Raw genomic sequence first — 11,796 nt, forward strand, 5'->3', positions numbered from 1 at the left:
TTTTTTTGAGACAAAGGTATTTCCAGCTAAACGTGGCGTGTTGTGCCGACACGTTGGCCTCGCCCTCGCGGAGGAGCACAACCCTAGGGTGCCGGGGGCCAGACACGGCCCGTTTAACCGCATGCCGGGCCAGCCCGCAAAGCACGGGCCGTTGGCCAGGGTCGGGGCCCTTCCACTGTACTCCACCTCCACTCACCCTATGGCCGAACTGCCCCGCCGCGCCGCCTCGGTAAAACATATCGACGACTCCGACCTCCACCTCCACCGCAACCTCAACCCCCCTTCCTCCGACCTCCATCCTCCGCCCCTGCACCACTCCCCATCAGCGATCCTCCCACCGGCGCATCCCCGGGCCCGCCTCCGCCTCCGCCGTCCGGGACGCGATGCGCCTCCGCTCCCCACTATCATCCGTCCCCGCGATTCGCGCGGACGGCCAGGCTGCGGATGCCGACTTCCTGCTTGACTCGTGGCTCGGGGCGCTGCGGGACCTCGGTGAGCTGCAACTGATAGGAACTTTTCTGTCAAAGGTTTTGCATTTCGTATTCTGAAAGAGATTCGATTCGGAACTCCAAGTTCAGTATGGAAAAGGGCGGGTAGCATTTTCAAATGCCAGTTCGAGTGCTATTGCTGTGATTAGCATCTGAGGAGGTTTGGACTTTGGAACGCAGGTGGAGACCGCGGGTGGCAGCAGCCAGGCATTGGGAAGATCCGTGTCGACCGGGCATTAGATCGAGCATGTCGGGTGCGTGTACTCTCCTGTCTTCTCCTTGTTTATTGTCTTTCTCCGAATATCATTTTGCCACTGCTGGTCATATCTGTGTGGTGGATTGAATCGTTCGAGGGCTCTCTGTTGTGATCAGGTCGTTGGGGTGGTGACGTTGTGCACACCAAATGGATACGGCGATCTCATGCTGAATCTGAAGGTGACCATGAGCATCACAGCCTAATGTTATTTATGTTTGGTTTCTTGGAATTCTGTTGCATCGACATTGAGTTTCGCTGATTACCATGTGAAATGTCAGTTTTTTCTTTGCATTGAGTTCATTTGGATACTGGAAAAAATTCCAATCCATGGTTAGTGATAGATTTCTCTTTTGTTGTAACTGCAGAATTTATTCTATGCATAAAGATTAACCAGAAAATTAGTCCTTATTGTCACGACATTTGGGAGAACCATTGTTTTCTCCTAAATATTTTGAAGGAGAAGCTAATGTTTGCTTGCCAGATAGATTATATTTCAATACTTACATCATGTCTTGAGAGTTGTAACTTTGATCTGAATGAGTTTCCAACAACTTAGTTTAGCCCGGAGAAGATTGATTAGAAGATAATAATTACATGTCTTTTAATTCTTAGTAGCAATTGACAACGAGTTGTTCTTGATAGGACCCATCTGGTACTATTGATGCATCAGTTCACAAGAAAGTTCTATCAAATGAAAACCTTTCAAAGGGTTTATCAGTTGGGTCTGTCATTGTTCTCAAACAGGTAAGGGTATATAACTTGTGAACAAAATGTTACTTCTGTTATTAAATTACTCTATTGTGCTGGCATGAAATTGGCTTCGCTGTTGAATCTATTGTCGATTTCAGGTGGCAGTTCTTCGCCCTTCTAGCACAGTGTGCTATCTGAATGTTACCCAGAAAAACGTTGAAAAGGTATTGTTCACACACTTGCATGTTACACTTTTATAGGTGCTGACGTAGGCAAATTACGCGTTATCTTACTACAAATTCCTTAAGTTTTTCTATAAAGTAATGTATTATAATACAAAGCAATTAGTTTACTACATACTCAAAGTCAATGTTGCTCACGAGGTGCGTATAGGTGTGACCGTGTGTCTGCGGGTTGGGTTTAATAAGGTGGACTACTTTGAGCTCATGTTAGCGTAGCTATATATACTAATATATATATACTGTTTCTAATGAAAAGTGGGATCTCTTAGCTTGTTTTTGATACCCTTCCACACTTAAAGTTTCATTAGTTATTATACACTTGGACTATCATGATAATTCATGGATGGACCCTCCTGGTGGAGGTGTCTGACAAAATTATGTCATTTTTATGACTGAATTTATATTGTACAGACTTGAAGGAACAAAATATAAGATGCATTATAAGTAAGAATCTGTCCCAGAAAAATCTAGCTGTGACTAATAAAGCAGATTAGAGAAAACTATTGAAGCTTACTTGCACTTAGATGCGCATGTTTTTATGTAATTGTTCAGACTTAAATTAAGGATGTGTGTCATAGATTGGAGTTCTTTTTTTGAAACATGGCAAAAGGGATTACCTGGTTATATTAATGGAGAAGATAGAGCGGAGTTCTAGTTATACGCACTGGTACTTGTTTTGTCATTACAGTTACCTGAAATTAATTGCTTCTCAAGTCTCAGGACCTGAAAACTGTGTAATCATCTTTTGCCATCACTTTCGAGATGATATCTCCTCAGTTTGGGATTGCCGTTATGTTTTATGTCGTAACTGTTGCATCACAGAAGTTCATCTTAGGTCATGAACTCATAATGATGGTCACATTTCCAGGTGCTGCAAAATGACAGTGACTCCCCATGTAAGCAAGCAGTTCCATCAAGTAATTCTGAAAGGCAAAGCCAACAGCCTGGTGACTTACAAATCTCTCTCTTTATTCATCCCCCAAATAAAATTTGATGGTGATTTGGCGTGCTTTCCATAGTGAAATGCAAAGTAACAATGAGTTTTGCAGGCCAAGGAGATAATATGGAAAAGGAAGCTGGAGCGGAAACAACTGATGGAATGACAGCGATCTTCAGTAAGCTCTCGAGGACCAAGGATGGTCGGATAGCCGACTTACTTTGTGATAATGGTGGTGCAGCAAAAGCTGTTAATGGTAGTATTCTGAGAATGGACAAAGATACTCATGGTGTACAAAATCATCATGAGAAACGGATGGATCAAATGGATTCAAGTTCTCAAATAAATAATTTGCCAGGCTTCAACTCCAGTCAGCAGCTGCAGAAAATCATTTCTAGCATGAATCCAGCTAATTGCCAGCTGAAACAAGGAGGAGGCGTACCCAAGTATGGAACAAGCAGTGAAGCTAAAAGTTCCGCTGACGATATAATGAGAAAACTCTCAGGTGGTGAAATGATGGTTCCCAGTAGCAAGGAGATAACTGTTGCTGGGGGTTCTCGTCGTAATTGTGGAACACATGGTGAAAGCAACAATAGGGATGAGCATCAGCAGAAAAACCCGAATGCAGATACAAGATGCACACAGCCGATTCTAGGTGGAAGCTCAGTTATGGCTGGAAGCAGAGATTGTTCGCAAGCTTCCTGTACTGGAAATCCTAGGCAACTCTCTGGCGATGAATCGATGCAGGCTCGTAGTAAAAAACTTAAGAGTGATGCAATGCTTTCCGATGGCAATGGTCTGGATGACATAGCAGATGATTTCCTCGGTGGTCACAGTTTGATCAGGAAGCCCAAGCATCAGCAAAAAGACATCACCCATGGCGCAAGTGCGGGTACCCTCGAGCCAACTCAAGAAAATTGCTCTATGTCTGCCACCGGCGGAACATTACCTTCCAGTCATAAGATGGTTTCAGTGGCTTCTGTACCAGAATGGACTGATGAGCAGCTTTCTCAACTCTTTGATGACTACTGATACCGGAGTGCATACTTCATCTAGTAGTTGCCTAGCTTATATTTTTCTTTTGGGGTAGTTTGATGTTGTCCCAAGGGTGCGACAAAGTCAGGCATGTTAGTTGTATATATAGTCTAGAAGATGGTTAACACCTCAAGGTTGTGACTCACGTGTTCTCAGTGATGTGCCTCGATGACCAAATAGAGACAGTTTATAGACCAGTGGATGGATTATATCGTAATCTTGTGCAGTTCCTCTGTAAGATGAAAGTTGAAGGATGTTATTGTTACATGTTGCTCCTAAAATGAAATTATTGGTAGTGGACCGTCTTTATGCAGGCCAAACCGAAGGGCTAAGCGGCGCTGAAAGCACTCCTCGGGCTTCCTACTCCCTCCGTCCGAAAATAGTTGTCATCAAAATGGATAAAAGATGCTCAAAAAAAAAAAAAAAAATCAAAATGGATAAAAAGATATGTATCTAGAACTAAAATGCATTAGATACATCCCCTTCTATCCATTTTGATGACAAGTATTTCCGGACGGAGGGAGTACAAATCTTGGAGTGGAAAGCGCAGGGTATCAGAGATCAGGGTTAAAGCGTCGTAACTTAGAAGAAAAAAAAGAAAAAGAAGTGATCACCAAGAATTCCAGCCGTTTTGTTTCCCATTCTCTGATCCAGTTTCAGCGCTGTACACCGGACAGGCCCGACACATTCAGTCCACATCTTTCGTGTGCAACCTCACGGACTTGCAACAAGCAAAGTATCCGCTTACAACATCACCCAGTTCAGTTTTTTTATATTATTTGCGGGAAACTGTCGATCTATTCATCTTTAATTATGACACTACAACGAACACCATAAATAATAAATTACATCTAGATTCATAGACCACTGGCGACTACAAGCACTGAAGCGAGCCGAAGATGCGCCGCCTTCATCGCCCCTCTCTTGCGGGAGCTAGGCGCAACTTGTTAGTCAGGAATTTATCATGCTAAGGCTCTATAGAACCAATGCACCAGAATAGTAACTGCCGCTGATGAAGAGAAGCTTAGATCAGAAGGATCCAACCCGTAGACACAAGAATAAACACGAATAAAGACCGGATCTGAGTGGATCCACCAAAGACCCAGTTGAGTTAAGATCAGAGATTGTTCTCTCTAGACCTCGTCCGCGATTCAACCGTCCACGCAAGGAAATAATATACAAAATGTGTCCATGTGAAAGTCGTCACAACTTAATAATAATAATAATAATAATAATAATAATAATAATAATAATAATAATAATAATAATAATAATAATAATAATAATAGGAGCAACGCCACTAACAATGAGTACAACTTAAAAATACAACGATCAATTCAATAGGGCAGCATAATATTCTGAGAAGAAAGGCAGAATGTGCCACATTGCTGTATTTGCGTATAGAAAAAGGCAGAATGTGAGGCCACATTGCAACAACTGTGTAGTATCTACCACTTCCATTCCATAATATAAGACGTTTTTGGTCCAGTCCCTGAGCTCCCGCGACTAGGGTTCCTCCCCCCGTCCCCCGCCGCCGCCGCCGGCTGCCCCCCCTCCCGCCACCGTCGGCCGCCGGCTGCGCGCGCCCCGCCTCCCTCTCCTCCTCCCCCTTCCCCTCCCCCGTGTTCCCGTCTGCCCGCTCCCCTCCTTTCGCGGGCGACGGGCGGGCCCCTGCCGCTCCTCGCCTCTGGCCCCCTCCCCGTCCATCTCCCTTCCCGCGCCGCCGGTTGGGTTCGCCGGGCCTTGCCCGCGCAGCGCTGGCAGCGGTGGGCCGTCCCTTCCCCGCTCGCTCATGGGGGGCGCGGGGGCCTCCTGATGGTGGCGGTGCAGCTCGGCCGGCTGCGGGTCTCCGGCGAGCTTCGTGGTCCTTGGTGCGGCGGCGCAGCCGTTGGTTGCGGGGCGGCGTGGCGGTGCTGGTGGCCAGCGACGCCCACGTGGCCCAGATCTGGGCCCTTTCGGGCTCCATCTGGGCTAGGACGGGTCGGCGTCTTGGTGCGCGGCGACGCTGCTCCCTGGTTGGTGGCGAAGAGGCGGTGATCTGCAGGCGGTGGCGGCTCCGTCGGCCGGCGAGCTGCAGCATGAAGGCAAGGGCTGTTCGGACCCTTTTGGGTCCGGTCGGGCCTCGGCGCCCGACAGGCCCCTTGCATGTGCGTCCGGTCGGCTCCGCGGTGGCGGTGGTGGTTATCCCCTCACGTCGGCGATGTTGCGGATGCCCCCGAGGCCACTATCTCTTTTCCCGTCCTCTAGGTCTCGTGTCGGTGACCTCAGGGAGACGACGAAGTTGATTCAGTGACCGTGGTGGCACATGTTGGTGGGCGGCGGGATGGGCAGTGCACTATGATTCATCTGGGGTGGTGGTGGGGGTTTGGGTTGGGAAAAACCTCTGGCAGCTCGTCTGGATCTGATGCGATGACGCCTGTGGGTGCCGTCGGACCTTCCTGAAGGGCGTCGGGTACACCCCTCCCCCCACTCCCCCCCGCATACCGGGGGAAAACCTAGGACTAGTCCGGGCAACAACGGCGTCGCCGTCGCCTCCTTGAAGGTGTTCCTTGGTACGCGGCGATTCAGAGTGCTGGGAACGTGGTGGTACTTCTCCGGAGGGTGCATCGGTCGCCGGTCATCTTCGTTCGTTGATCTACCGTTGTTGGCATTTGTTTCTCTTTCTTTCTTCTCTGTTTTTCTTTGGGCTTGTTTGTGCTGCGGCCCAGCACCTATCGTTGGATGTATCAGTGGTTGCTTTGTAATACAAAGGGGGGGAAACACTTTTTCTTAATATAAGACATTTTTGCAATCTATGTTAGCTTGCAAAAACATCATATATTATGGGACGGATGGAGTAGTCCTGTAGAACATACTCCTAAAGATATTTACACAAGCATATAGATACGGGAAAATGAACAGACAGTTTCACAGTATTAGATAACTAGTCCATCAAGGCCCCAACTGCCTAATATCATGAAATGAGTACAAGTATATCAAATCACCAATAAGCCACCACAAAATCTAGGTGGGAGAATATATCCAAATTTTTAGTTAAGCACTCAGTACAAGCTAAACCATGCTATTAGCTGGGCATAAGCAGCAAGAATAATCAAACTTTAAAACAATGGGCTAAAAATCGAAGGCTTAAATGACAAGTCACAAGACTTACTGGATTTGAGTAAAATTCTGATATAAAGGAGTTTTGTTAGGAGGGAGTACTAAATAGTATGTGTACTAGAGGAGTCTTGTTAGAAGCACAGATGCATACATAGAATTCCATTTTACTCTAAATTTATGATAATCACTTCAAGGATTCTTTGATAGCTATTCCTCCAAGGCATAAACTGAAGGAAATATGCCCTAGAGGCAATAATAAAATTATTATTTAGTTCCTTATATCATGATAAATGTTTATTATTCATGCTAAAATTGTATTAACTGGAAACATAATACATGTGTGAATGCATAAACAAACATAGTGTCACTAGTATGCCTCTACTTGACTAGCTCGTTTATCAAAGATGGTTATGTTTCCTAGCCATGGACAAATGAGTTGTCATTTGATTAACGGGATCATATCATTAGGAGAATGATGTGATTGACATGACCCATTCCGTTAGCTTAGCACTTGATCGTTTAGTATGTTGCTATTGCTTTCTTCATGACTTATACATGTTCCTATGACTATGAGATTATGCAACTCCCGTTTACCGGAGGAACACTTTGTGTGCTACCAAACGTCACAACGTAACTGGGTGATTATAAAGGAGCTCTACAGGTGTCTCCGAAGGTACATCTTGGGTTGGCGTATTTCGAGATTAGAATTTGTCACTCCGATTGTCGGAGAGGTATCTCTGGGCCCTCTCGGTAATGCACATCACTATAAGCCTTGCAAGCAATGTGGACAATGAGTTGGTTACGGAATGATGCATTATGTAACGAGTAAAGAGACTTGCCGGTAACGATATTGAACTAGGTATTGGATACCGACGATCAAATCTCGGGCAAGTAACATACCGATGACAAAGGGAACAACGTATGTTGTTATGCGGTTTGACCGATAAAGATCTTCGTAGAATATATGGGAGCCAATATGAGCATCCAGGTTCTGCTATTGGTTATTGACCGGAAACGTGTCTCGGTCATGTCTACATAGTTCTCGAACCCGTAGGGTCCGCACGCTTAAGGTTTCGATGACAATTATATTATGAGTTTATGAGTTTTGATGTACCGAAGGAGTTCGGAGTCCCAGATGAGATTGGGGACATGACGAGGAGTCTCGAAATGGTCGAGACGTAAAGATCGATATATTGGACGACTATATTCGGACATCGGAAAGGTTGCGAATGATTCGGGTATTTTTCGGAGTACCGGAGAGTTACGGGAATACGTCCTGGGCCTTATTGGGCCATAAGGGAAAGAAGGAAAAGGGCCTCAAGGGTGGCCGCACCCCTCCCCTTGGTCTGGTCCGAATTGGACTAGGGAAGGGGGGCGCCCCCTTCCTTCCTTCTCCTTTTCCCTTCCTCTTTTCCTATTCCATATGAGAGGTGGAATCCTACTAGGACTAGAGAGTCCTAGTAGGACTCCACACTTGGTGTGCCCCCTCCTAGGGCCGGCCTCCTCCTCCCTTGCTCCTTTATATACGGGGGCAGGGGGCACCCCATAGACACACAAGTTGATCTTCGTGATCGTTCCTTAGCCGTGTGCGGTGCCCCCCTCCACCATATTCCACCTCGGTCATATCGTTGCAGTGCTTAGGCGAAGCCCTGCGTCGGTAGAACATCATCATCGTCACCACGCCGTCGTGCTGACGGAACTCATCCCCGACATCCTGCTGGATCGGAGTCCGGGGATCGTCATCGAGCTGAACGCGTGCTGAACTCGGAGGTGCCGTACGTTCGGTGCTTGGATCGGTCGGATCGTGAAGACGTACGACTACATCAACCGCGTTGTCATAACGCTTCCGCTTACGGTCTACGAGGGTACGTGGACAACACTCTCCCCTCTCGTTGCTATGCATCACCATGATCTTGCGTGTGCGTAGGAATTTTTTTGAAATTACTACGTTCCCCAACAGTGGCATCCGAGCCTAGGTTTTATGCGTTGATGTTATATGCACGAGTAGAACACAAGTGAGTTGTGGGCGATACAAGTCATACTACTTACCAGCATGTCATACTTTGGTTCAGCGGTATTGTTGGATGAAGCGGCCCGGACCGACATTACGCGTACGCTTACGCGAGACTGGTTTTACCGCCGTGCTTTGCACACAGGTGACTAGCGGGTGTCTGTTTCTCCAACTTTAGTTGAACCGAGTGTGGCTACGCCCGGTCCTTGCGAAGGTTAAAACAGCACTAACTTGACGAACTATCGTTGTGGTTTTGATGCGTAGGTAAGAACGGTTCTTGCTCAGCCCATAGCAGCCACGTAAAATTTGCAACAACAAAGTAGAGGACGTCTAACTTGTTTTTGCAGGGAATGTTGTGATGTGATATGGTCAAGACATGATGCTATATTGTATGAGATGATCATGTTTTGTAACCGAAGTTATCGGCAACTGGCAGGAGCCATATGGTTGTCGCTTTATTGTATGAAATGCAAATGCCCTGTAATTGCTTTACTTTATCACTAAGCGGTAGCGATAGTCGTAGAAGCAATAGATGGCGTAACGACAACGATGCTACGATGGAGATCAAGGTGTCGCGCCTGTGACGATGGTGATCACGACGGTGCTTCGGAGATGGAGATCACAAGCACAAGATGATGATGGCCATATCATATCACTTATATTGATTGCATGTGATGTTTATCCTTTATGCATCTTATCTTGCTTTGATTGACGGTAGCATTTTAAGATGATCTCTCACCAAAAATTATCAAGAAGTGTTCTCCCTGAGTATGCACCGTTGCGAAAGTTTTTCGTGCTGAGATACCACGTGATGATCGGGTGTGATAGGCTCTACGTTCAAATACAACGGGTGCAAAACAGTTCCACGCACGGAATACTCAGGTTAAACTTGACGAGCCTAGCATATAACAGATATGGCCTCGGAACACGGAGACCGAAAGGTCGAACGTGAATCATATAGTAGATATGATCAACATAGTGATGTTCACCATTGAAACTACTCCATCTCACGTGATGATCGGACATGGTTTAGTTGATTTGGATCACGTGATCACTTAGATGACTAGAGAGATGTCTGTCTAAGTGGGAGTTCTTAAGTAATATGATTAATTGAACTTAAATTTATCATTAACTTAGTCCTGGTAGTATTTTGCAAATTATGTTGTAGATCAATAGCTCGCGTTGTTGCTTCCCTATGTTTTTGCTTCCCTATGTTTTTATATGTGTTCCTAGAGAAAACTAAGTTGAAAAATGTTAGTAGCAATGATGCAGACTTGGTCCATGATCTGAGGCTTATCCTCATTGCTGCACAGAAGAATTATGTCCTTAATGCACCACTAGGTGACAGATCTATTGCAGGAGCAGATGCAGACGTTATGAACGTTTGGCTAGCTCAATATGATGACTACTTGATAGTTTAGTGCACCATGCTTAACGGCTTAGAATCGGGACTTCAAAGACGTTTTGAACGTCATGGACCATATGAGATATTCCAGGAATTGAAGTTAATATTTCCATCAAATACCCGAGTTGGGAGATATGAAGTCTCCAACAAGTTCTATAGCTAAAAGATGGAGGAGAATCGCTCAACTAGTGAGCATGTGCTCAGATTGTCTGGGTACTACAATCGCTTGAATCAAGTGGGAGTTAATCTTCCAGATAAGATAGTGATTGATAGAGTTCTCTAGTCACCATCACCAAGTTAGTAGAACTTTGTGATGAACTACAGTATGCAAGGGATGACGAAAACGATTCCTGAGCTCTTCGTGATGTTGAAATCGATGAAGGTAGAAATCAAGAAAGAGCATCAAGTGTTGATGGTTGACAAGATCACTAGTTTCAAGAAAAGGGCAAAGAGAAAGAAAGGGAATTTCAAGGAGAATGACAAGCAAGTTGTCAGTCCCGCGAAGAAGCCCAAAGCTGGACCAAAGCCTGAAACTGAGTGATTATACTGCAAAGGAAATGGTCACTAGAAGCAGAAATGCCCTGAATATTTGGTGGATAAGAAGGATGGCAAAGTGAACAAGGGTATATTTGATATACATATTATTGATGTGTACTTTACTAGTGTTTATAGTAGCCCCTGAGTATTTGATACTTGTTCGGTTGCTAAATATTAGTAACTCGAAACAGGAGTTACAGAATAAATAAAGACTAGTTGAAGGGGAAGTGATGATGAGTGTTGGAAGTGGTTCCAAGATTGATATGATCATCATCGCACACTCCCTATACTTTCGGGATTAGTGTTAAACCTAAATAAATGTTATTTGGCGTTTGCATTGAGCATGAATATGATTTGATCATGTTTATTGCGATGCGGTTATTCATTTAAAGTCAAAGAATAATTGTTGTTCTGTTTACATGAATAAAACCTTCGATGGTCATACACCCAATGAAAATAGTTTGTTGGATCTCAATTGTAGTAATACACATATTCATAATATTGATGCCAAAAGATGTAAAGTTGATAATGATAGTGCAACTTATTTGTGGCACTGCCGTTTGGGTCATATCGGTGTAAAGCGCATAAAGAAACTCCATAAAGATGGATTTTTGGAATCTCTTGGTTATGAATCATTTGATGCTTACGAACTGTGCCTTTTGGGCAAGATGACTAAAACTCCGTTCTCCGGAACAATGGAACGAGCTACTGACTTGATGGAAATAATACATACCGATGTATAAGGTCCAATGAGTGTTGATGCTTGTGGCAGGTATCGTTATTTTCTGACCTTCACAAGATGAATTGAGCAGATATGAGTATATCTACTTAATGAAGCACAAGTCTGAAAAGTTCAACGAATTTCAGAGTGAAGTGGAGAATGATCGTAACAAGAAAATAAAGTTTCTGCAATTTGATCGCGGAGACAAATATTTGAGTTACGAGTTTGGTTTTTAATTAAAACAATGTGGAATAGTTTCACAAACTCATGCCACCTGGAACACCACAGCTTAATGGTGTGTCCAAACGTCATAATAGTACTTTATTGGATATAGTGTAATCTATGATGTCTCTCACCGATTTACCACTATCATTT

The 11,796-nt window shown here is 44.8% G+C and overlaps 1 protein-coding gene across 1 annotated transcript; it reads left to right on the plus strand.

The window, feature by feature from the left end:
* The first annotated feature begins 220 nt into the window (after nucleotides 1-220).
* On the plus strand, nucleotides 221-3,913 carry LOC119291642. Its single transcript, XM_037570436.1, has 7 exons — nucleotides 221-492; nucleotides 669-742; nucleotides 861-923; nucleotides 1,387-1,488; nucleotides 1,593-1,658; nucleotides 2,545-2,623; nucleotides 2,726-3,913. Exons 1-7 carry the CDS (start codon nucleotides 384-386, stop codon nucleotides 3,643-3,645), a joined length of 1,413 nt encoding a protein of 470 aa, XP_037426333.1. The 5' UTR covers nucleotides 221-383; the 3' UTR covers nucleotides 3,646-3,913.
* The last annotated feature ends 7,883 nt before the right edge of the window (nucleotides 3,914-11,796 follow it).

The sequence above is a fragment of the Triticum dicoccoides genome, chromosome 4B (assembly GCF_002162155.2).
Source record: "Triticum dicoccoides isolate Atlit2015 ecotype Zavitan chromosome 4B, WEW_v2.0, whole genome shotgun sequence".
Taxonomy (NCBI): Eukaryota; Viridiplantae; Streptophyta; class Magnoliopsida; order Poales; family Poaceae; genus Triticum; species Triticum dicoccoides.